This window comes from Podarcis raffonei, chromosome 14 (genome assembly GCF_027172205.1).
Source record: "Podarcis raffonei isolate rPodRaf1 chromosome 14, rPodRaf1.pri, whole genome shotgun sequence".
NCBI classification, from domain to species: domain Eukaryota; kingdom Metazoa; phylum Chordata; class Lepidosauria; order Squamata; family Lacertidae; genus Podarcis; species Podarcis raffonei.
This window is the reverse complement of record NC_070615.1, coordinates 53,089,432-53,112,537: the sequence shown is the minus strand read 5'-3', so window position 1 is coordinate 53,112,537 and position 23,106 is coordinate 53,089,432. Positions and strand designations below refer to the sequence as shown.

The 23,106-nt window shown below is 54.2% G+C and overlaps 2 protein-coding genes across 5 annotated transcripts; one reads left to right on the top strand and one right to left on the bottom strand.

The window, feature by feature from the left end:
- Positions 1-76: 76 nt before the first annotated feature.
- LOC128401801 (histone-lysine N-methyltransferase EHMT1-like) lies at positions 77-9,581 on the bottom strand. Of its 3 annotated transcripts, XM_053365280.1 has the most exons (13): positions 9,331-9,572; positions 8,910-8,953; positions 8,447-8,566; positions 8,144-8,248; positions 6,385-6,539; positions 3,956-4,105; positions 3,713-3,860; positions 3,036-3,113; positions 2,820-2,941; positions 1,706-1,792; positions 1,523-1,601; positions 1,258-1,424; positions 476-802 (listed from the first exon to the last, which is right to left on the bottom strand). In XM_053365280.1, the coding sequence occupies exons 1-13, from the start codon at positions 9,341-9,343 to the stop codon at positions 547-549; spliced, it is 1,524 nt and encodes a 507-aa protein (XP_053221255.1). In that variant the 5' UTR covers positions 9,344-9,572; the 3' UTR covers positions 476-546. The 3 variants fall into 3 exon arrangements, with proteins under 3 accessions (XP_053221253.1, XP_053221254.1, XP_053221255.1); XM_053365278.1 differs by having other exon boundaries at positions 77-802; positions 2,820-3,113; positions 9,331-9,581; XM_053365279.1 differs by having other exon boundaries at positions 475-802; positions 1,133-1,424; positions 2,820-3,113; positions 9,331-9,578.
- A 943-nt stretch (positions 9,582-10,524) lies between these two features.
- Positions 10,525-22,426, top strand: PDIA2 (protein disulfide isomerase family A member 2). 2 transcript variants are annotated; one of them, XM_053365287.1, is made up of 11 exons: positions 10,525-11,068; positions 12,526-12,732; positions 13,680-13,813; positions 14,154-14,294; positions 15,017-15,133; positions 17,025-17,150; positions 17,345-17,542; positions 20,044-20,164; positions 21,234-21,415; positions 21,578-21,667; positions 21,755-22,425. In XM_053365287.1, the coding sequence occupies exons 1-11, from the start codon at positions 10,879-10,881 to the stop codon at positions 21,830-21,832; spliced, it is 1,584 nt and encodes a 527-aa protein (XP_053221262.1). In that variant the 5' UTR covers positions 10,525-10,878; the 3' UTR covers positions 21,833-22,425. The 2 variants fall into 2 exon arrangements, with proteins under 2 accessions (XP_053221262.1, XP_053221260.1); XM_053365285.1 differs by lacking the exon at positions 10,525-11,068 and having other exon boundaries at positions 12,028-12,732; positions 21,755-22,426.
- Positions 22,427-23,106: the final 680 nt, after the last annotated feature.

The window sequence follows — 23,106 nt, the reverse complement described above, 5'->3', positions numbered from 1 at the left end:
CGGCGCCAAGTGGCCGCTTCTGCGGCGGGGCACCGTCGTCGGGCCGGAGGCCGGGCGGCTCTCGGCTGCCCCCTGCTGGCCTGCACCGCCAGCCTTCCACCTGGCGCCCGGTGCCTCTGCGCGCGTGCAGAGCGCGGCAGCGGGTCGCGGCCAACCCGGGGAAGCGCCCGGTCCGGCTCCTTCAGTTTTGCGCGGGGCTGGTGCGGGGCGAGAAGCAGCAGCTCGGCGGGCGAGTCCCTTCCCTCCTCTTGGCCCGGGCGGGGGCTCCCTCGGCCGGACCGCTGAGTGGACCAGACGGTGCGGACAAGAGCAGAGGGGGTCCCGCCTTGGGTTGTCGCCGCCATCCTTCCCGGCTCCTCATTTGCACTTCGGGGCCACTTTTGCAGAAAGCTCGTTCCAAGAGTCTTCCGTTCGAAGGAGCCTCCGCTCCCTCGCCCACTTCTCCCTGCGGAACCCGGCCCCCGACGCAGCAATCAGGCCCGGATGAGGCGGCTGGCTTCGGCTCTTTATTGGGAGGGATAAAGACAGGGGCTGGGGTCCGCGCGGCTAGCGCAGGGGGCGCCGTCGGGGCCGCGCAGAGCGGCGCGGGGCCGTCTTCAGCGGGCTGCTCCGCGCGGATTTGCGCGAGAAGCCGCGTAGCGGGTAGGACGTGGAGGTGCCCAGGCCGGGGTCTCCTGCGGCGGCGGCGGCGGCGTCTGCCGTTGGCCCTTCCCTCGACGGCCGGTATCTGCAGCCGGGCGACTTGCACAAGCAAGCCCAGCGGCAGCCCTTCGCCTCCCAGAAGCGCTCGCCGTAGTCGAACCTGCGAGGGGCAGAAACGCCGCCGAGTGAAGACGGGGCGCCCGCTCCCCTCGTCGCCGGGGGCAAACTGGGCCCCTCCCGCCGCCCCCAATCCGGCAGGAGATCAGAGGACGCTCCGGGACCGGCTGTTGCCACCCCAGCTGCTGCAGCCAAAGTGCTGCTCTGTTCAAGAGGGGTGGGATATCAGGAGCGGAGTCACGTCTCCTGCGGTTGCCAGGCGCCCATTCGGGAGTGGCTGAAGCCCCCGGGAGGCCACCAGCAGGTGGCGCCAGAGCCAAGTGGCTTGGCTCCAAGCAGCGCCTCCTCCCGGCTGAGTCTTGCAAGGGCAAACCTGAGACTGAAGTCCGAGAAGCCCCGCCCCCCCTCCTGGCTGGTTGCAAGTTCAGGGGGCAGGCATGGAGGCGGGGGCCCCTTCACCCCACGGCAGCCCCCTTTCTCTCCGGCAGCACCACCTACGCCAGCTCTTCGCCCGCCTGGATGGCCCGGGCGCTGAAGAAGGCGATGCCGGGGATCTCGTGCCCCACGACCACCGGCAGAGCCACCAGGTTGGGCTGGCACGAATGGTTCAGGAAGCGGCCCACGCTGCCGTAGAAGCGCCCGTCCAGGCAGCACTCGGGGCCCGCCTGCGGGGAGAGGGGGGCAACGCTGAGCTCCACTGCCCCACCCCCCAGGAAGGGGGCACAAACCCCTCCCACCCCCCAAGTGGAGGAGGAAATGTCACCTGCATGTCCACCACAAAGGAATAGGCGGCGTCCTCTCGCTGGGCGGCCTCGGCGCTGGAAATCAGCTCCCCAAAGTACCTAGCGGGGAGGAAAGGGCCATGAGGGTTTTTTGGGGGGGGGATTGCCTGGACTCAGTCCCTCTCTTCTCCCCCCCCGCCCCTCCCCCCCGCTCTGGGACTTACTGGCAAAGGAAGGCTCCTCGGGGCACCTCCTGCATCGTGCGCACTGCCCAGCCCTTGCCTGGCACCCGGTACAGCTGCAGCTGCGTCCTGCGGATGAGAGGGTGCTGGGGCCCACCTCGGGCAGCGGAAAGCGGGACCCCCACCGGGCACCAGAGGGGCGAGGGGGGTTGTGGGGCGAGAAGAGAAGCAGGCAAGCAAGAGTCCCAAGGGCGGGGTGGCAAGCGGGGTTGTTTTTCTAAGGGGGCGACTTGGGTGGGCTGGCACGGAGGGAGAGCCAAGTGGCGAGGGGGGTGGGCTTCGGTTCGCCCCTTTGCTTCTCTCGCAGGGCTGCGGCAAGTATTTCTGCCCCTATGAAAGTGGCAGCGTTTGAACGCGCAAAGCGCCGTCTCCTTAATGGAAAAGAACAAAGGGTCCCCTCACGGAAGCAGGAATCTGGAAAGGGGCTGCTAGTAGAATCACAGAATGGCAAGGTTGGGGGACACCAGGGGTCATCTAGTCCAACCCCCTGCCATGCGGGAGTCCAAACCAATTCACCCCTGATGGGCGGCCATCCAAGCTCTGCTTAAGAGCGTCCTCAGAAGGAGAGGCCGTTGACACCATCGTGTGCCATTTGGCCAGGGGGCAAAGAAAGAGGGTGCCAAGGCATCTGAGCCAGGCTGGTGGGTGCTCCCACCCAGCCTTCGAAATTCCCCAGGCACCAAGTGCATTTCACAACTGGCGCGGGTGCCAACTGCGACCATACGGAGATCTCTGGGCTGGTGACAGACATGCCCACCTGGCTGGCCCCTCCAGCTTCCTTAAGCAGGTCAGCAGAAGAGTTAGTCCATTGCATTTGTCTCCCACCTTTTTCTCCAAGGAGTCCATGGTTCATTCCCCCCCTCAGCTGATCCCTACAACGACCCTGTGAGGTCGGCTAAGAGGCTGTGACTGACCCAGTGAGCTTCATGACAGAGTGCGGATTCCAACCCTCATCTCCCAGGTCTTCGTCTGACACTCTCACCACTACACCCCACTGCCTTCCTGAAGTACTTCTCCTGTGGGGCAGCTCTACATATTAAGTAGGTAAACTTACCGGGGAGCCCGCAGGCCCCTGGCCCAGGGAAAGGGGGCTCACCTGAGGCCCCTCTGCGCCACCCGGTTGGGGCAGGAGCTGGCGCAGGAGCAAAGCATGTGGCACTCGTAGATGGGGCCCGCCTCGGCTGTGCTGCTGGCCGCGTCTGGCGCCAGCCGGCCATCCTGGACCACAAGAGGAGAGAAACGGCCGGCTGGCCCTTAGTGGCTCCGGCTGACCTCCCCGTCTGACCCCAGGAAGGGCGGGAGCGGCTCTCACCGGAGTGTACCAGGAGCGCAGGCTGCGCTCGACACACGGGCAGGTGGGCGCAGAGCAGGAACTGGCGCACTCGCAGTGCTGAAAGAAGGCAAGGCGGTCAGGCGATTCGGGGAAGGCGATTCGGGGGTCACGCTCAGCCCCCTACAAGGCCCCCAGAGGGCACTCTGCAGCCACAGCTTGGCAGACGCCTAATTATTTATTATTATTTATGTTTATTACTATTTTGCTTTGGCGGTCCTCTACAGGGAGCCAGCCCTGGCAGAGGCCCGCCAGATCCGCCCTCTCAAGCCACCTGGTTAGGGTATCCTCAAGGCTCCCGGTGCCGGAAACAACGTCAACAGGAGCAGCATCACTTCTCTGCACCATTCGACAACCTGGCGCCCTCCAGGGGGTTCTGAGGACAGACCCTGTCAGCCCCGGGTCGTCCAAAACATGCTATTTGTTGGGTTTGGGAGGGCGCCAGGTTGGCAGAGGATGCCTTCAAAGAGCACAAGGAGGCCTGAATGGTCGAAACGCAGCCCTGTGAAATGTCTCTGGTTTGGAGGGCTGCTCAGAAGACGCCCCAGAGTTGTGGGGCGTCTGGATGGATGGTGGGGCTTCTCTGCCCACCCAGCAACTTCAGCCCCTCCGACTCACCCTGGAGCACGGAAGAGGAGCGGGTGGACAATGCCCCTCACCTGACTTCTGCCCCAGCCCGTCGCTGGAAGCACCGCAGAGTCCGACACAAAGTTCTGCGTGACGTAGAGGAAGGCTCCGGGGGCCGGCTCCTCGTCCACCCCGTTGACGCAAGGGATGGGGACTTGCTCAAAGCCCCGGGAGATGTCTCTGGGGACGACAGGAGCGGCCGTTGAGCCACAGCTGCAGCCCGGTCGGAGGGAGGGGGTCCCGCCTTAGCCCAGCCGCCCCGGGGTGCTGCTCACCTGCAGAGGAGCCTCTCCGTCGGCTGGGGGGGCCGTGCAGAGGCGGCCTCCAGGGCCCGCCAGAAAGGGGAGCTGGGCTTGCAGCACTGCAAAGCCACTTGGCCGGCTCTGTTCTTCAGGGAGACTTTGGCGCCGTGGGCGAGAAGCAAGCTGTGGGACGCAAAGAGGGGCAGCTGAGCACCCGGGGGGGGGAGCCCCCAGGTCCTCCAGTCAGAAGCTGGAGCACCAAGGAAGGACTAAGAAGGGCTGTGGCAGCCCCACCTACCCAGAGAGGAGCCCCGGGGAGAACCTCTGGGGGGGGGCGGTTTCCTTTGCTCTCCATCCACTCAAACCGCCCCCCTCCCAGGGGAAGCTTCCTGCTGCCTTCTCCTCTAGCCAGGCTTCCCCCCAGACCTCCCTCCTCTCCCGTTGCAACTCCTGACTCCCTGGGGGTCGGCTAGGTTGACCCCCACATCCTTCCCATCTGGCTCAGAGTGGCTAGGATCATACAATCATAGAATCATAGAGTTGGAAGAGACCACAAGGGCCATCGAGTCCAACCCCCTGCCAAGCAGGAAACACCATCAGAGCACTCCTGACATATGGTTGTCAAGCCTCTGCTTAAAGACCTCCAAAGAAGGAGACTCCACCACACTCCTTGGCAGCAAATTCCACTGTCGAACAGCTCTTACTGTCAGGAAGTTCTTCCTACTGTTTAGGTGGAATCTTCTTTCTTGTAGTTTGGATCCATTGCTCCGTGTCCGCTTCTCTGGAGCAGCAGAAAACAACCTTTCTCCCTCCTCTATGTGACATCCTTTTATATATTTGAACATGGCTATCATATCACCCCTTAACCTCCTCTTCTCCAGGCTAAACATGCCCAGCTCCCAACAGGAGCTTGCTCTCTGTCGGGGTGAGAATAGATGCTGGGAGAGGATATACGGTATCGGCCTGAATATAAGCTGCACTTTCTTTTTGCCAAATTCTGACCGTGAAAAGTTATAAGTGCAGCTTAAATTCACGACCTTAAAAAGATTGACTTTTACGATATAGCTGCTGAAACAGACATGCGGTCAAAATGTTTTCTTGCCAATTTGCAAGCTTGAGACTGTTGTGCAATCAATTCTAATGTCATTCATAGCTTTCCCCGAATTTTACAGCGCAGTATTGGTTTTTTATTTGCATTTATAGTGCTATGAACAGGTGTTTAACCCACTTGCGGGTCCTCTCTAGTAGCCCAGGATTTTCTTCTACGTTTGCCATTTATGGGTGTGAGCGCCTGCCTGCAGAATTTTAGATGTGCGGCTTATATTCGGGCCAATACGGTATTTGCTAGATATTATCCTTCCTTCCTCAGGTTTGTGAGTTCAGCAGGGTGTCATTCCTTTGCTGCTTAAAAGGGAAGCTTAGATAGGCTGGTTTGAGCCTTTTTGATGCAGGAATCCACGATGCTTTAAGGCGGAGCGTCAGAATCAGCAGATGCTGTCACAGTTCTGGCTGGGTGGAAAGTGACGAAAAAGAGAGGAATAGCCCAGGCATGTTGAAGGAGATACATAGCTGGGCCCCCTCGCTCTCAGGGCACAGCGGGAGCATCTCTCACTGCAGAGTCCTCTCTAGCAGACTAGAACTTCAGCGCCTCTCATGTGCCAGCCTAGCAAAGAGTGGGCGTCTGGTCTACACTGCTCTTTGACTATCCCACCCTGCACAGCCAGGCCAAGGGAGAGGCGGGTGCTGACCTCTCATCTCCTTGGCAAGGGCACAAGGGAGCTTCTGGGCGATGGCTGCTTCTCCTCCGCAGCCAAGCTCTGGGCCTGGCTAGGGCCACTGGGCTGTGGGATGTAGCAGTCAAATACAACATTTTCTGTTTGACCAGAGTGGACACGTAAGGGGGTGTTACTCCAGTGCCAGGAGGACTTCCTGTCACACCTTTCTGGAGCATCCTCCCCCTGCGTGTGACCAGGTGGATGGGCGTGACCCTGGGAGACCCCGTAAAAGGGCTGTTCATGCAGCCTTCTTCCCTCTCCCTCTCTCTTGACGCTTCTCTTGATGCTGCTCTCTTGATGTCTTTTGCTGTCTGCTGGCTCCCAGCCAGCAGCACATGGGCTCAATCCCCATATGGGATAAACTCACACTCTCTTCTGTAACTACAAGCTAAAGAATGCCTTCAGGATCATACTGTGAACTGAATGTAAGTAAACTACTTCTTACTTTTAAGAGAAGACTGTTGTGTCTTTATTCTTTTTAAGAGGGAATTGAAGGGGAATTTAGCAGGAACAAACCCAATCTGGACAAGCCAGACTGGATTGCTTAACTCAAGAGATTCTAATGAATCTACTAACTTCTTGCAATACACAGGGGAATGTACTAGCATGAGTGAGGAAGGATAATATTTAATTAAGATATCCTCTCCCACTGTCCACAACATTCCCACATGGGTGGGCGGCACTCACACGAGACATTCGTAGCGCCTCTCCTGGGCCGCCAGGTGCAGGGGAGAGTCGCCTTGGCCATTCAGCGCATCCACATCAGAGCCGGCATCCAGCAGCATTCTGGCAATGGAGGGGCTGCCAACATACACCGCCCAGTGCAGACAGAGGTTCCCTTCCTAAGGAGGGAAGGGTGGTGGGCAGCAGAGAGAATGGGGTGAGCTGAGCTGGGGGGACCCTAGGCCAAGCACCTCCCAGGCCACCCTCGAGGGGTTGTGTGACTCTGCAAGGCTTGCTACCTTTCTCCACAGGGGAGCAGTCTGTGCACCCCAGGGCCCCCACGGCCTGCTGCCCCCAGGATCCTCCAGGTAGGAGGACATGCGCCTGGCACAAGTGAGCAGCAGCCCTCCCTTGCAGCCTCCCTGCCTGCCTCTGGTTGCAACACACAGTCACACACAGCCTCTCCTTGGTCAGCCCCACAAGGTGCCTCCAGCTTCCTCGCTGGCTGGCAGAGCCCACCCCCTCCAGTGCCCAGGGGCAGAGCAAGCCGATCAAGCGACTGGGGAGGCACGCCTGCCATGTGCCCAGGAGCGGGGCCAGCTGGGGCAGTACGCTCCGCGGGGCCTCCCAGGAGTCTGCCTGCCTCCTCTTAGCCGCCCTACAGCTGAGGGAGAGGCGGCGGGCGGACCATTTGGGTGAGTGCCACCTGGCTTTTTGTCACCCCCCTCAGTGGTGACACCAGGGGCGGCCCACCCCCCACCCCTTCCTCCACCCCTGCCAGTGCCATGGCATCGCGTGGCAGTATGCCAGCAGGGAATGTGTGCCTGTGAGAGCTGCTTGTCCACACTGGCAGCCCAGCCCACTTTGGAGATTCCCCGCTCAGCTCTGCCCTCTTCCTACCAACTGGGGCAGATCTACTAAGAAAGGAACAAAGCTTCAGCTTCTGGGCCGGAAGGGACCCAGAAGCCACTTTAGTCCACATGGCTTAATTTGGGGGACCCCATTTGAGTCACATGGTGGAGGCCAATTGCTTTGACTCAAATTGATTAATATTTTGTTGTGTATATATCAACCAACGCAAAGTTTGAGAGTAAGGAGCACAGTTCCGACGAAAGAAGACTGTCAGACAAAATTAATGGATTATGCAGAATTAGATAAAATGACAGGAAGGATTTGAAACCTGCAGGACCAGAGATTTACAGAAGATTGGAAGAAATATATGAATTATTTGAAGAGCAACTGTAATCAACAAAGTACGCTAGCAGGACTACAAGAAGTTTTGTAAGGAGAAATGTATGAAGCATTGCAAATTAGAGAAAGAATAGTGATGTTAGTTATGAGTTAAAAGTAATTGCGGAAGTGAGAAATGTATATTTAGTGATTAGGTTGGAAAATTTTCAGATGAGATTGATGGAAGTCCAAAAAAATTAAATGTATAAGATGTTCAAAATATGTTTAATTATTGTTGAAAATAACATTGAAAATTAATTTAAAAAATATAAAAATAGAGTAAGTAGCACAGATGTTGTAAGGGAGGAAGGAAGGGGAAAGTTGGCTGCTCTGCTGTGCCCCCCTCCCTTCTAACAGACCTCCTTCTGGTTGCGAAGGGGCTTCCATAACATATTAAGCTTCAGGGGCCCCAAATTGTAGGTCCATCACTGCTACCAACTGGTCTTCTGTCTGGGTGGGCAATAGGGAGTGAATACCCCCACCCCAATTCATTCCTCCCCCCCCCCCCCCAGGGATCCAGCCTCGCAGCGCAATCGGAGGGCGAATTCCTCACGTGATCCGGCACAGCTGGGTCTGCTCCGTGGGCCAGCAGGAGCTCCACCAGCCTCTCGTGTCTGTACTCCGTGGCCCAGAAAAGGGGCGTCCGGCCACTGGCATCCTGGAGAGTGAGGGGGAAGCCAAGAGAACAGCTGTGGGGTGGGCCTTGTCCAGGCGAGGGGCCTTGGAGGGGGGCAAGGAGTCATCTCCCCCCATTGCAGGCACATCCCAGCCCTTCCACCAAGGGAAGGGGGTCCACCACAGCCTGTGGGGCAGGCGGGCCCTGCAACCCATCCTCTGCAGCCGCTGGCTGGCCTACCTGGCTGTTGAGGGCCTCTGGGTCCTGGGCAAGGAGCTGGCGGGCTGTGTCACAGTGGCCCTTCCTGGCCTCCATGTGCAAAAGGGGGTCTGCGGCCACCGCCTCATCCTCCTCGTCCACCTGCAGGCAGGAAGCAACTGGCCTCCAAGCAGCCTCTGCCCCCCTGCCCTGGCCCTCCCCACAAACGGGTCGTCCTGGCTGAGAGTGGCCCAGCCCAAGGGAGTCTGCGGGACCCCCTTCTCCTCCTCACAGAGGGTCAAGGCCAGAGACCTGGAGAATCTGCTTTGCTGGGCAATGGAGCAGACGGCCAAGGGTCAGGGAGATGGAGGCTCTCCTCTTGCTCAGCAATGTGGAGAGGGAGGGAGGGAGGGAGGGAGGGAGGGAGGGAGGAAAGAAGCCAGTCCCCCCATCAGGGACGTCAGCAAGCACCCCAAGGGGGTCTCTGCCCAGAAGCATTCCTTACCTGTCTTTCAGAGGGGGCTTCGCCAGGCCCCAAACCTCTACTCTCTGTGGGGAAAAGGTTAATACAACATGCAGTTAGCTTGATGCTGGCTGGGGTGCAAAGTTGAATAAAATATGGGGGTGGGGATAAGCCCCATCCCATATCATCAATCACAAGAAGCAGTGCATGTGCAGTATTTGAATGGCAATCAACTTTGGGGAGGGGTCTGGCCCCCTCAAACATGTTATTGGGGAGGCCAAAGGGACTTCAGCCAATAGGAGTGGGCTCCTACATTGGGGGGCGAGCACTTGAGAAACACACACTTCTCGGAGGGCGCTCACTATATCCCTCAGTTTCCTTTGCTCCCCGCCCAGAGAATAAGCCCCCCACTCTGTGCCAAGATTCCCATTTCCAACACACCCACCCCCCAAGCCTGCCTCACCGCTGAGCCCCATGGCAGTGCCACTCTGCGTGGGCAGCAGCCGTTGGGGTGGAATTCAAACAATGCCTGGAGGAGGGCGGGCATTCCATGGAATGGCGCTGCGTCCGGCCAGGACCAAGGGAGGAAGATCAAGGGGAAGCTGGGCAGGACCCCACACAAGACCCCCATGTGCGGCCGCTGCTCCTGCTTGGGTCTGGCCAACACCCCCTGGGGAGCCCCCTCTGGGTTGCTGAGCACAGCCCAGGAGGTCTGGCCAAGGAGAGGCCTTCTCTAGATGGCCTGCTATTTCTTATTGTTGTTGTATTATTATTTCCCCCCCCCTCACTCTAAAGTCCCAGGGATTGTGGGGGGGGGGGTTACAGCAATTAAAAAACATCATTAATAATGTTGTGATTTGGGTCAGTCTGCAGGGTGCCTGGAGCCCCTTCTGACACTTGGAGTCCTGAGCCCAGGAAGGGTTAATGGCTGATGGGAGAAGCCATTGCTAACTGGGCAGTTGCAAGTGAATGGCCTGCCATTTAAGCACCTCATCAGCATCTCTTTGCCCAGCCAATGGGTCAAAATAAATAAATAAAAATTGTCCAGTAGCACCTTAGAGACCAACTAAATAGGTGTTGGCCAAGGGACTAGGGCTGCCAGATTTCAAAATGTGAAAATCCTGAAACAAAAGTTGTTCAGCTTTTCTTTTCTTTTTGCCCAAAGTTGTTGATATTTTTGGGCAAAATCATGGCTTGCCACACACCTGGATTTTCCTGGACATTTTGCTGAATGCTGCTTCCCACTGCAGTATTCTGGGTATGTCCGGGAAATTCACACCAAGGACCATCAGCGTCCGAAATTAAGGAGCTGGATTGCCAGGGCAATGACTAACTGCGGGTGCCTCGCCTGGCTGGGATGTGGAAGGACGATGGCCAGCCTGGCTGGGTGAGATCTGAGCTGAGTGGAGACTGCAGGCTGAGAAGCCAGAGAGACAGCGCCATGCTTGATTGATGGGAGATTCCAAGGCTGTCACAGTGAGAGAAGAAAGGCCTTTTGGGGTGTCAATGCTATGAGATCCTCCATCTTTGGTTCAGGCTGTAGATGTGTAAATAAACCATAGATCCTAAAAACACCACAGTCTCTGCTGTCCCTCATTCCAAGGGACCCCAGTCCTGGAACCCCTGCAATCTCGCCCTGCTTGGAGATTGGGTGCTTTTCTACCAGTGCTGTGTCCCCTTGAATACCCCCAGAAAAAAGCACTGATGCCGTCAAAGTCGGCCAATTAGCTCACATCAAAGCAAGTGAGTATAAATGCACTCATTGCTACTATTAATTGTGGGGTTATCTTGACTTGCAAGATGGTGTTTGCAGAGCTTCCAGAGCCGTTTGCCTTGGGTTCAGCACCCCTCCCCAGCAGCTCTTATCGGGCAGCCAGTGGGGAAGGGCCACGTGGGGCAAACTCTGGCTCCACGTCACGGAAAGGCTTGCCCCGGGAGCTTTATCTGCCCCCTTCCCTGCCTGGCATCTCCTGGCTCCGGCACTCTGCCTCTCTCTCTCCTCCAGGCCGCTATGGGCTGCCTCCCGAGACTCCTGCTGGCACTGGGGCTGGCAGTGGCCTTAGTGCAGTGTTTGGGGGCCCAGGAGAGCAGGAACCAGGCAGAGGAAGAGGAGGAAGAGGAGGACCAGGGGGTCTTGGTGCTCAACCAGAGCAACTTTGCCCAAGCCCTGCGGAAGCACAAGCTGCTCCTGGTGGAGTTCTGTGAGTAGCAGCTGCTGCAGGGGGGAGAGCTTGAATGGGGCACCACCAGGAACTCCCCTGGCCTGCACCCCCAGGCAAAAATCAGCAGGAACTGGGAGGGGGCAGGTGGGGCAAACTGGAGCGCCCCCTTCAGAGGGTGGCTGCTTGGTTGCTTAGGGGAGGGGGCACAGCGGACCCTGTTGAGAGACATCCCCTCCGGCAAGGCACCCTCTCAACTAGGGCCAGGGCCTTTTCAGCACTGGCCCCGACTTGATGGAACGCTCTGTCCCAAGAGACCAGGGCCCTGCGGGATTTGACATCTTTCCGCAGGGCCTGCAAGACGGAGCTGTTCCGCCTGGCCTTCGGGCTTAGACTCACTCTGACCCCTTATATGGGATTTGGTATATACCGTAATTTTCGCTTTATAAGACGCACCAGACCACAAGACGCACCTAGTTTTTGGAGGAGGAAAACAAAAACAAATATTCTGAATCTCAGAAGCCAGAACAGCAAGAGGGATCTCTGCGCAGTGAAAGCAGCAATCCCTCTTGCTGTTGGGGCTTCTGGGATAGCTGCGCAGCCTGCATTCGCTCCATAAGATGCACACACATTTCCCATTACTTTTTAGGAGGGAGAAAGTGAGTCTTATAGAGCAAAAAATACAATAATTTTCCCCTTGGCTTTTTTGCTTGCCCATGTAGAACCAGCATGGTTGAATATCTGATGTTTCCTCCCTTTATGGTCTTGATTTATGGGCTGCTGCTACTAAGATGAGGCTGCATTTTAAGCAGTATTTTAATTAACTCCCCCCCCCCATTACGTTTTGTTGTAATTTATATTTGGTGTTAGCCATCCTGAGCCTGGCCCTGGCTGGGGAGGGCAGGGTATAAATTTTTTATTATTATTATATGATTATTATTACCCTTCTTGTAGCTCCCGCCTCACCTTCCAGCCCCCCACCCCACCCCAGCCGTGTCCTCCTGTGGCACCACAGAGCTGCTTCTGTTGGAGCAAACCTGTTCTATGCCCTGGAAGGCGAAAAAGAGATGAAGGAGATGAGATTAAGCAAAAGCGGCTATCAGCGGCCTATTGGGAGAGCAAACATGGCCTGCCAGGCCCACGGGGCAGGAGGAAGGGCAGCCTACAGAACCACACTCTCCTGCTGTGCCTGTGGCCCCTGAGACCCACTGGTGTGTATGTACCCTCCCCAATCACCACCACAATGGGGTTGCCCTGGCCCCACACTCAGAGACCACAAATTCTTCCCAAGGCCAGTTGCTGGAAAGCGCAGGAGGGAAGAGTAGCTCTCGCACACAGGTCTTGCTTGTGGGCTTCCCTGTGGGGCTTCTGGCTGGCCACTGTGAGAACAGGATGCTGGACCCGATCCAGCAGGCTCCTCAGATGTCCTTACACACCTCCGCACTGCTATTGGTTGCCTGTGGGGTTGACGCTTCACCCCTCCTCCTTTTCCCTCCCAGATGCCCCCTGGAGCAGTCACTGCCAGGCCCTGGCCCCGGAGTACGCCAAGGCCGCCGCCCTGCTGAAGGAGGAGGGCTCTGTGCTGCGCCTGGCCAAGGTGGACGGGGAGCAGGAGAAGGAGCTGAGCGCAGAGTTCGGAGTCAGCGGCTTCCCCGTCCTCAAGCTGTTCAGAGACGGCAACCGCACTCACCCAGCGGACTTCACAGGTCAGAAGAAGCTGTGGTTTTGCGGGGCGTTCTCAGCCGCCCTGGACCTCCCCTGTCGGAGGCAGGGTGGCTCTGAATGGGTATTGGTGCGGCCCTTGGGTCCCTTTGGGAGCATGCGGCTGGCCCCTTTGAGAACAAGATGCTGGACTAGATGGGCCTGATCCAGCAGCAGCCGGGGTCTCCCTTGGTTCTTATCCTGTGGCTCTTTGGGCATGAGGTGTCAAGCGAGGGAGTTCCCCTCTTCCTCCAGTAGCTCACAGATAAGAATTAATGAGCAGTTGATAGATTTATAGTCCTTTATTACAACATCATGTTGCACACACAGACAACCCTCTGCAAGGAGATCAGTTGCATATTCTGAATCTGACTTCCAACTTCTGCAGCAAGGAGTGCGCCAACGGGAAGTCCCTCCCCCTCTCAGTCTCCTTTGTTCTCCGATATGTTCAGACCTCTAAGGGGAGGGGGGTCTCTCCCCCACTTTCAATTGATGTATCTTCCAGCTGCCCGCTCCCTTCCGGATCTCTTGTCATTGTCTCATAGCTGGGTAACTCCTCCCTAACCTGTTCAGCTTCTACGTTTGTTTCTGCCTCTCTCTCTCTGCTTCTGGAAATGCTGGAGGTTTGGTGGTGGGGGGAATATTCCCCTGCCTCTTGAGAGGAGCTGATCTGCTTGCGACTGCATTCCCCAATCTTCAGATCCAGACCATTCCCTGACATGAGGGCTTCACCTCAGAGGGAGCAAGAAGAGCTCTTCGCTTGCAGCTCCTCGCCTAGATTTCCCAGGATTGCATTTGCATCACATCAGGGGCTTATTCTCATCTGAACCTCAGCCGCCATGAGCCCCTGCGAGAGGAGTGGTGCCATTCGCCACTCTCCCTTCTTAACGCAGTGCCTGGTCGAGCAGGTGGTGCTGCCCCACAACTCACACTTTTGCCGCCCGTTTGCCAGGCCAGCGAGACGCAGAGGGAATCGTGAAGTGGCTGAAACGGAAAGCTGGGCCCAGTGCGGTGCTGCTGGAGAATGCCAGCCAGGCGGCTGCTTTCCTGGATGCCAACATGGTGGCGGTGGTCGGATTCTTCTCTGTGAGTGCTCCACTTGCGCCTCTGCACTCCTGCAGCCAAGCCAAGCTGCTACCCCTGAGCTGCTGTTTCCTGGTGGTGCAGCTGGGAAAGAGAGGAAATGTGAGGGTCAGCCTCTGGCACATTCCAGGGGACATTTGGGCCCCAACTGACAGGCTGGGGAGCCCCCAGGGAGTTGCTGTCTTGGGGCAGCTTCCCCGCACCCAAGGCCCTGCCGGGGGAAGCAGGTCTCCCAGAATGAGACTCTCTTTCCTCTCCACAAACGGAGCGCAGGCCTCGGATATCCTTTGCGTGCTGCTCCTGGCATCCTGTGCCCGGCTCAGCTGCCACGCATTCCTTGCAGGACCTGCAGGATGAAGACGTGCGCCTCTTCTACGATGTGGCCAGCGATGCTCCGGACGTTGCCTTCGCACTCACCAACTGCTCGGAGCTCTTTGAGAAGTTCAACGTGACCCACCCTGGCACCGTCTCTCTCTTCCAGAAGGTGAGAGCTGGGCCAGGCGGGCACTTTCAGGAGCTTAGCAGGGTTGGTTAAAAGACGGGGGGGCATTTAGAAGGGAGGCGTTTCTTTCTGTGACTGGTGCAGCTGCTGAGATTTAGATGGTGCTCCCTGGATCTGCCCAGACAGACTCTGTCACATAACCGTTTATTGAGTGGAATTTTTTGGAAACATCCCTCAAGTACAGCTGAAGGCAGTATATTCAATCTTGCAGGAGTATAAGTGTGTCTATATTTTGGAATTATTAAGTTATGCAAACAGGGTGCCAGAGAGTCAAGACGACTGGGTGGAAAATAGTCATACCATGCCCAAATTTTCCTTATTGTGGCCAGATTATTCTGTTGCTCGATATCATTTTAAGCACTGCCTAATTAAGTTGTTCAGTTTTCTAAAACCCAGTGTGAGTAGCTGGGCTATCATCCTTCTATTATTGTCCATTATGGGTTGCCCAACCACTGCTACAGTGTCCTTTCTCTTGGCAGATCAAGATGAACAGGTGACAGCAAAGGTTGCAAGGTTTTTCGCCGGGGCAATTAGAATAAGATCCCTTATTTGACCATTGACCCCAACCCCCAAAATGTTTTTTACATAATTGACGTTTTACCTTTATCCTCTGTATACCACAATTTTGTTTGCTTTATTGTTATGGCTGGTGGCTGATGCAAAGAAAGATTCATTCATTAATCCATTCATTCATTCTCTTGCAGCACGATGAGTCCCGGGAAGACTTCCTGGTGGATGAAGAGCTGGGCCTGGATGGGGCGGAGCTGGCACAATTCATCCTGGTGCAGAGCCTGGAGCTGGTGATGGAGTATACGAGCCAGGTGAGAGGAAGCTCTGCGGTTCCTCAGACCCTTCTTCCTCCTGGCTGCCAGCCAGAGCCCAGCTCCTCTTGGCTCTTTCTTGCCAGGGTTGCTTGTCCCTTTTAGGGATTTTCCAGCATTGCAGGGGGTTGGCCCAGATGACCGGGGGGGGGGGGGGCTTCCAACTCGTGACCTCCCCTTCTAGCAAGCAAAGCCCTGCCACAGCTCAGCACCTCCAGAGGGAGAGGAGCCACTGCATGTCAGGCTCCAGGGAATCTGATCCACATAGAGCACAAGGGCCAGCCAAAAGGTCTGGAAACGATGCCGTATGAGGAACGGCTAAGGGAGCTGGGCATGTTTAGCCTGGAGAAGAGGAGGTTAAGGGGTGATATGATAGCCATGTTCAAATATATAAAAGGATGTCACATAGAGGAGGGAGAAAGGTTGTTTTCTGCTGCTCCAGAGAAGCGGACACGGAGCAATGGATCCAAACTACAAGAAAGAAGATTCCACCTAAACATTAGGAAGAACTTCCTGACAGTAAGAGCTGTTCGACAGTGGAATTTGCTGCCAAGGAGTGTGGTGGAATCTCCTTCTTTGGAGGTCTTGAAGCAGAGGCTTGACAACCATATGTCAGGAGTGCTCTGATGGTGTTTCCTGCTTGGCAGGGGGTTGGACTCGATGGCCCTTGTGCTCTATTCCAACTCTATGATTCTATGATCCCTCCCACAGTGGCAGCCAAGAAGCAGCTAAAAAAAGAAGAGTTCTTACCAAGTCTTTTATTCAATATTTACAGAGAGAGAACACAGAAATTGTGGGAATGTTCAGGGAGGCAGGAGAGGATATATTGTTTATTAAAATCCTTCCCATGTTGCCCTAGCAAGTTCTATAACTTAGCAGAGTTTTAACATATCCAAGCAGCAGAAGGACAAGAAATATGAGCTACATTGCTGAGACAGACAGACAGAAAAGAATATACATCCCCTCTCTCTGAAAGCAGAGAGGCAACTGGAACAAAGGAACAGGAAACCAGTAATATCAACATCCGTCTCCCGTGAGACTTCCAACAGTCTGGAATGTCTGGAATGAAAACAGAGTCTTGTGACTCCAAGCACTGCACAGTGGCAAAACAGAAACCTAACATCCTTCCCTTTTCTGTGAACACCACTGGGCAGTGTGTCAAAACAGAAACCTAACACTCACACCCCTCCACCCCTGGGGGGTCCCCGCTCTGGCATTCCCAAAGCAAAGGAAGGATTAGACTCTGATTAATAGAAGACACACAGAGGCTTGACCAGCAAGACTCTGGGAGGTGTGCATATAATAATAATGCCTGTCCACCCTCTGGCCCAGGTCGTTTTATTCACAAAAGAACTTTTTACACAGTGTACTTAAGAACCAATCAGATTTCCTCTGAGCATTTCAAAAACCCCACGTGGGGACAAAGTTAAACTACAAAAACTAATTAAGCATGCATACTTCTGGGGTAAATAAAACAGAACAAAAAAGGAGGGATGCATTCAGCAACCCCGGAGGTCAAAAACAGCAATAAACATGATAGGAAGGATGGCAAGGATGATGGGGATCTTTATCAGCTTCATGTGAAAAACTATTTCTTGGCCCTGAGATGAACAAAATCAGGGAAGGGCACATCAAAGAACTGCCTACTATCTTTCATGGGCTAGGATGCCTGGCGAAGCAACTGGTAACTGAGCTGTGTACGTGACTTGACAAGCAAGAGAAATAGGACAGGGATGCAGAGGCGTGGATTGATCAAAAATCATATCAAAATGGCTTAAACCCAGTCAACGCAATGCTTTCATTGCTGACACAGATGGCTTGCTCCATATTTGGTATAATTCCTCCTAGCAATCCCACCTGATCACTACACCCGCCTGTGTCTTTCCCTTAGAACTCCTCCAGGATATTTGGGGCAAAGATCCCAAACCACCTGCTGCTCTTCATCAACAAGACGCAGGACGCTCAGCTGGAGCTCCTCAGCAGCTTCCGAGATGCTGCCCCTGCCTTCCGGGGAAAGGTGAGCCCCCCCCCCGTGGCCAGCCGGCACATTTGCCCTGGGGCTTTGTGGGGTGGTCCCATGCAGGGAGGGGGTGGGGTTTGTGTGGGTGCTGTGTTTTCTGCTTCTGGGAGGCGAGTCCCAGGGAGCATATTCCTGCCCTGCCAGGGGTTGGACTAGACTCATCTCTGCCCCTCTACGCATCCCCTGGGCAGGTGCTTTTCGTGCTGGCCGACGTCAACGGGGAAGGAGCCCAGATCCTGCACTTCTTTGGCCTTAAGAGCCACGAGGCTCCCGCCATCCGCTTCATCAACATCGAGAGCAACAGGAAATACCTCTTGGTCGCAAATGGATCCCTCACGGCTCCTGCCATCCATGTCTTCTGCCAGGAGGTGATGGAGGGCAAAGTCCAGGTGGGCAGCCGCATGGTCGGGCTGGGTGTTGGGGGGGGGAGAAAGGGACGAGGACTCTTTTTGATATTCCTTTTTATTAGTTTTTTTTTAATGTACTTCACATACAATTTATCATTCACTTATATGTTTCTTTTTGTCTTTCCCACCCACCCCGCACTGATGTTTTTTATCCTTAATTGCTGCATTTATTGTTGTTGTTGTTGTTGTTTAGTCGTTTAGTCGTGTCCGACTCTTTGTGACCCCATGGACCAGAGCACGCCACGCACTGTGTGGTGTAGTGGTTAAGAGCGGTAGTCTCGTAATCTGGTGAACCGGGTTCGTGTCTCCGCTCCTCCACATGCAGCTGCTGGGTGACCTTGGGCTAGTCACACTTCTTTGAAGTCTCTCAGACTCACTCACCTCACAGAGTGTCTGTTGTGGGGGAGGAAGGGAAAGGAGATTGTTAGCCGCTTTGAGACTCCTTTGGGTAGTGATAAAGCGGGATATCAAATCCAAACTCTTCTTCTTCTTCTGTCTTCCACTGCCTCCCGCAGTTTGGTCAAACTCATGCTGGTGGCTTCGAGAACACTGTCCCACCATCTCGTCCTCTGTCGTCCCCTTCTCCTTGTGCCCTCCATCTTGCCCAACATCAGGGTCTTTTCCAGGGAGTCTTCTCTTCTCCTGAGGTGGCCAAAGTCTTGGAGCCTCAGCTTCAGGATCTGTCCTTCCAGGGAGCACTCAGGGCTGATTTCCCTTAAGAATGGAGAGGTTTGATCTTCTTGCAGTCCGTGGGACTCTCAAGTCTCCTCCAGCACCATAATTTGTACTTATTACTAAACCCCCCAATTCCATCTGACCATTCTTTTTTTCTCCCGCACATATTTCAAATCCACTCCTACCATTCCTGTTCATGGAACATTTATTTGATTCTTATTAGTTTGTGACCCCATGCACATATTGTATGTCTTCTGTTTATGAATTTTGAAACAGTATAGTGTTATAAAAATAGTCAGTATATTATTAGCCGGCATGTTGCTTGTTGTTGTTCATATTTCAAATCCTGCACGCAATTTCCTATTGCTAAAATATTTTGGCAGGTAGTCCAAAAAAAAGGCCTCCCATTTTCCATAAACAGTTCATCGCTGCGTCCTCTGAGTTTTACCATCAGTTTTGCCATTTCAGCATAATCCATTCATTTTATAAGCCATTCTTCTCTGGTTGGAGTCTCTTTGAAGGCTCTTCAGGGATGCCATTGTCAGGAGCTCGTCCTACACTCGAGTAGGACCCTGGCAGAGACACATGCCTGACTGGCATGTTCTCTCCCTCCTGGTCGATCATTCGGGAGCTTCATAAGCTTTCTTCTGCCCGAACATCACAGCGACCGATGCCAACAGACACCGGCACACTTAGGGATCCACAGAGGTTGCGCAACTTGCGTGACAGACCTCAGCAACTCAGCATTTTTGCTAATCTACTTTATCTACATATAAACACACACGGAGCACTGCAAAATGGCTCCCTCTCTCTCTAGTATCAGATAGCAAAGAGAGAAAGAACAAAGGACAATATTCCCACTTCACAGAACACAGTAACACAATACATCCTGTCTCCATCACTTCCCACTCTGTGGAATGAAAACATACACCGTCATGTGATAGACAACAATCCCATGACTGCAATCACGGAGCAGGAATTCTAACAGCCACCATCCCTCACCCCAGATGGGAAGGAGCTCTGCCCTACAGGTGAGCTGCTGGTGGGGCAGTGGCCGCAGCCTCTGCCAGGTCCCCTCTTCCCCCAGCAGTAGGGAAGGAGCCAAAACTGCAGAGTGGAGGAGGCTGCCTTCCTTCCATAGGCCTGAAGTCTCTCACCACTCCTGGTCTCATAGTAAGGTTAAAGCTTACTGGGAAATAATATATAATGAATTGGAAAAGATGTTTAAAATAATGTTTGTAAAAGCAAACCCAGAAGCTTTCCTTTAGGGAATTATAGGGAGAGAACTACTCAAACTGTACAGAAATTTATTCATGTATGCGATTACAGTGGCAAGAATGTTACTTGCCCCAAAATGAAAAGAAGCAGAAGTCCCAGCAAAAGAAGAATGGATATAAAAACTTACGGAATATGCAGAAATGGCGAAACTTACCGGAAAAATAAGAAATCAAGATAGCAAACTTTTTATAAAAGAATGGAAACGGTTTATTGGATATTTACAAACAAACTGTAAACAGATAAGAACATTGGCAGGATTATTGTAATAACCTGAAGTTTTATAAGAGCATGAATTTAAAGTAGATGGATAAATGAGCAAATTAATTTGGATGTGCAGAGAATATTAAAAATAAAATTTAAGGAACTACACAAAGAGGGGGAAGGAAGTCAAGTTTTGAAATGTTAAAATGATTGTAAAATTATTGAAATGTATAAAACTGAAAATCATAAATAAAATAAAATTAAAATAAAAAACAAGTCTATCACCACTCCACCGACCCACAGCACTAAGCATTGCTTCCTCTTTCCAGCCGTACCTGATGAGCGAGGAGATTGCAGAGGACTGGGATAAGGCACCAGTCAAGACCCTAGTTGGCAGAAACTTTGATCAAGTGGCGTTTGATGAGAGCAAGAGTGTCTTTGTGAAGTTCTGTAAGTGGCACTTTGGGACTGGGGAGGAGGAACCTCAAAACTGCCTCTGGGGCTCGTCCACGTTCCCTCCTGGCATCCTCTGGAAACTTACTGGGAGGGCAGCCCTCCTTGGGGGTTTTCCCCTCATCCCCAGTTGGCAGAAACAGGCTTGACCCAGACTTTTCAGGTACATATACAGAGCTCAATGATATATACATATACAGAACTGCAGGAATCTTTTTGCCCGGTGTGGGACTCAAACCCAGGAGCCTGAGATTCAAAGTCTCGCGCTCTACTGACTAGGCTATCTCCAGGAAAATTGCTGCTGAGAGAACTTGCTTGCTTTGCAGACTTTCAGAGCCCAGCCCTTTCCAAGCGGTTCAGAAAACATTTATTACAAAAACCGCATAGAAATAATTTACTAGTGTGATAACAAATGTGTATCAGCCAAACAGTCTGGAATTTATAAAGTCTTCAGGATACTTTGAAATGGGGCCAGAATGCTCAATGGGGCCAGAATTCCCTGAGGAGGAAATCCCGAAAGGCTGGGCCCAGCACTGAGAAGGTCCTGTTTCCCATTTTTAACACTCGATTGCGAGCTGTTCAGAGTGGCTGGGGAAACAGCCAGATGGACGGGGTATAAATAATAAATTATTATTATTATTATTATTATTATTATTATTATTATTATTATTACCCATCAATCCAATAGGCCATAACAGGCCACAACGGAGTGGGGGCTTTGAAGCTGAACTTAAAGTCCCGGCAGGCTTACAGTGGAGCAAGGGGTCTCAAACTATGTAGGGCTTTAACAGTTAAAACCAGGGCCTGAAAATGGGAGCAGAAAGCAACCGGCAGCCAGTGCAGTTGGTACCAGATCAGTGCAAACACCCACAGCTATTACATCCTCTGTGCCAGTTGTGGGGTCATTTTTAAAGGCAGCGCCACAGCGAGGTGTTAAGAGGGACGCAGCCTGCACAACTGAAACCAGGTCAGCTTTCTCCAGAGAGGGATGCAGCTGGTGAACCGGCCTGACGACAAAACAGACTTGCGTCTTCCTAACTCCATCCCTTCTCTTCCGCTTCCACAGATGCCCCCTGGTGCCCCCACTCAAAGGCAATGGCGCCCGCCTGGGCAGAGCTGGGCGAGAAATATAAAGACCGTGAGGACATCCTCATCGCTGAGATGGATGCCACGGCCAACGAAGTAGCAGGGCTCCCCATCCGAGCCTACCCAACGCTCTACTACTTCCCTGCAGGGCAGGACAAGAAGGTAATGCAGGTGCCCCATGGCATGGGGTGGGGGAAACTGTGGCCGCAGGATTTGCCCAGGTCCTCCGGGACAGTAGAGCAAGGAGGCTCCCCCAGGAGGTAGAAGGGAGGCAGCAGCTGCTTGTGGGGCAAAGCCAGGCCAACACCCCGTTTTCCACTCCAGATGATCGAGTACCGGAGCGCCAGAGACCTGGAATCCTTCTCGGCGTTCTTGGAGAACGGGGGTGAGGTCCCTCCCCAGGACGACACCAAGGTGAGTTTCAGCGGCAACCCCTCATGCCCACTCCGAACATTGAGTTTGTCCCCGTTCCCACGGTGACGCTGGGCTCTGGCTTTCCAGGCTGCCGAGACCCCCGAGGAACCCCAGGAGAATCGAACAAGCCCACCAGGCTCCCCAGAACCAAGAGACGAGCTGTAGAGCCGGCCATGGCCTCCAAGGGCATCGCTTCCTTCGTGGCTCCGCTGCACGTTTGCCGGTGGCCAAAAACCTGAGGATCTGGGACAGTCGCCACGTGTGAGAGTTGTGCAATGTAGGGGACAACAGCTCCCTTCACCCGCCCCCCCCCCCGGATCAGGCTCCCACTCCTGCCTAAATGCTGCCCTGGGAAGAGGCCAGCAGCCCCTTCCTCCTCTTCCTCGTTTTTATATATTTATTTATATCCTGCCTTCTCCCTGAAAGGGACTCAAAGGTGGCTCACAGACGAAAACACCAGAAGGAAGCAACAATTGAAAAGCAATGAAGCACTAGCAGAAATCTATCATCTATCAATCATGATGATCTATTAAAAACATGCAGATAATTGTAGCACCAGCCCTTTCATTGACAGCAGCTCGCAGCTCCCGTGTCCCACCCTCCCCAGCGCCGGCCTCCATCCCGGGGAGAAAGCTGCAAATCTCTGCAGCTTAGTTAGAAGGTGGCAGTGCTAGTTTAGAAGTCACACAGGACTCTTCCTCAGGGAGAAGGGAAAGGCAGAAAGCACAGACCATTTGTGGATGGGGACGAGGGCTGACCCAAGGCCTATCCTCTAAATCAGGGGTAGGCAAACTAAGGCCCGGGGGCCAGATCCGGCCCAATCGCCTTCTAAATCTGGCCTGCGGACAGTCCCAGAATCAGTGTGTTTTTACATGAGTAGAATGTGTGCTTTTATTTAAAATGCATCTCTGGGTTATTTGTGGGGCATAGGAATTCGTTCATCCCCCCCCCAAAAAAAATATACTCCGGCCCCCCACAAGGTCTGAGGGACAGTGGACCGGCCCCCTGCTGAAAGAGTTTGCTGACCCCTGCTCTAAATTAAGAGCGTATTTCACCCAAGCAATGTCCCACCATCTGGCTGAGGTCCTGGTCCCCAAAGCAAGCCAAGGCAGGACCTTGCTATCAGCCCACACAGCCCTGCAGATGGGGCACACAGTGGTCTGAGAGTGAGTGATGGGGGGGGGGGTTGATACAACATCCTTGTGCAAAGAACCCCCCCCAAGGGTCTGTTGCTGCATCTGCGCAGATTGCAAGAGCAACGTTGCTTCTGCTGCTGTTCCCCACATGGAAAAAGGGTCCCAGAGCATGTCCAGAGTCTTCCAGGGCTGCCTGTTGCCACATCTGAGTGAGCTCAGTTCCTGAGGGGTCTCAGTGAAGGGTGAGCTGATCAGTGCCCCAAATAGCCCATGTCGGAGCAGGCCTCGCCTCCTCCTCCCCCA

What these genes read in the sequence shown, in the direction of transcription:
- LOC128401801 (XM_053365278.1), bottom strand. An exon ending in AGGCGCTACGAATGTCTCGT is followed by an intron (nt 4,106 to 6,384) that starts GTGAGTGCCGCC and finishes TGCGTCCCACAG; the next exon opens with CTTGCTTCTCGCCCACGGCG. An exon ending in ACGGAGAGGCTCCTCTGCAG is followed by an intron (nt 3,861 to 3,955) that starts GTGAGCAGCACC and finishes TGTCGTCCCCAG; the next exon opens with AGACATCTCCCGGGGCTTTG.
- PDIA2 (XM_053365285.1), top strand. Translation starts at nt 12,270, where the DNA reads ATGGGGTTGCCCTGGCCCCACACTCAGAGACCACAAATTCTTCCCAAG. An exon ending in GAGTGTCTTTGTGAAGTTCT is followed by an intron (nt 20,165 to 21,233) that starts GTAAGTGGCACT and finishes CCGCTTCCACAG; the next exon opens with ATGCCCCCTGGTGCCCCCAC. An exon ending in CTGCAGGGCAGGACAAGAAG is followed by an intron (nt 21,416 to 21,577) that starts GTAATGCAGGTG and finishes TTTCCACTCCAG; the next exon opens with ATGATCGAGTACCGGAGCGC.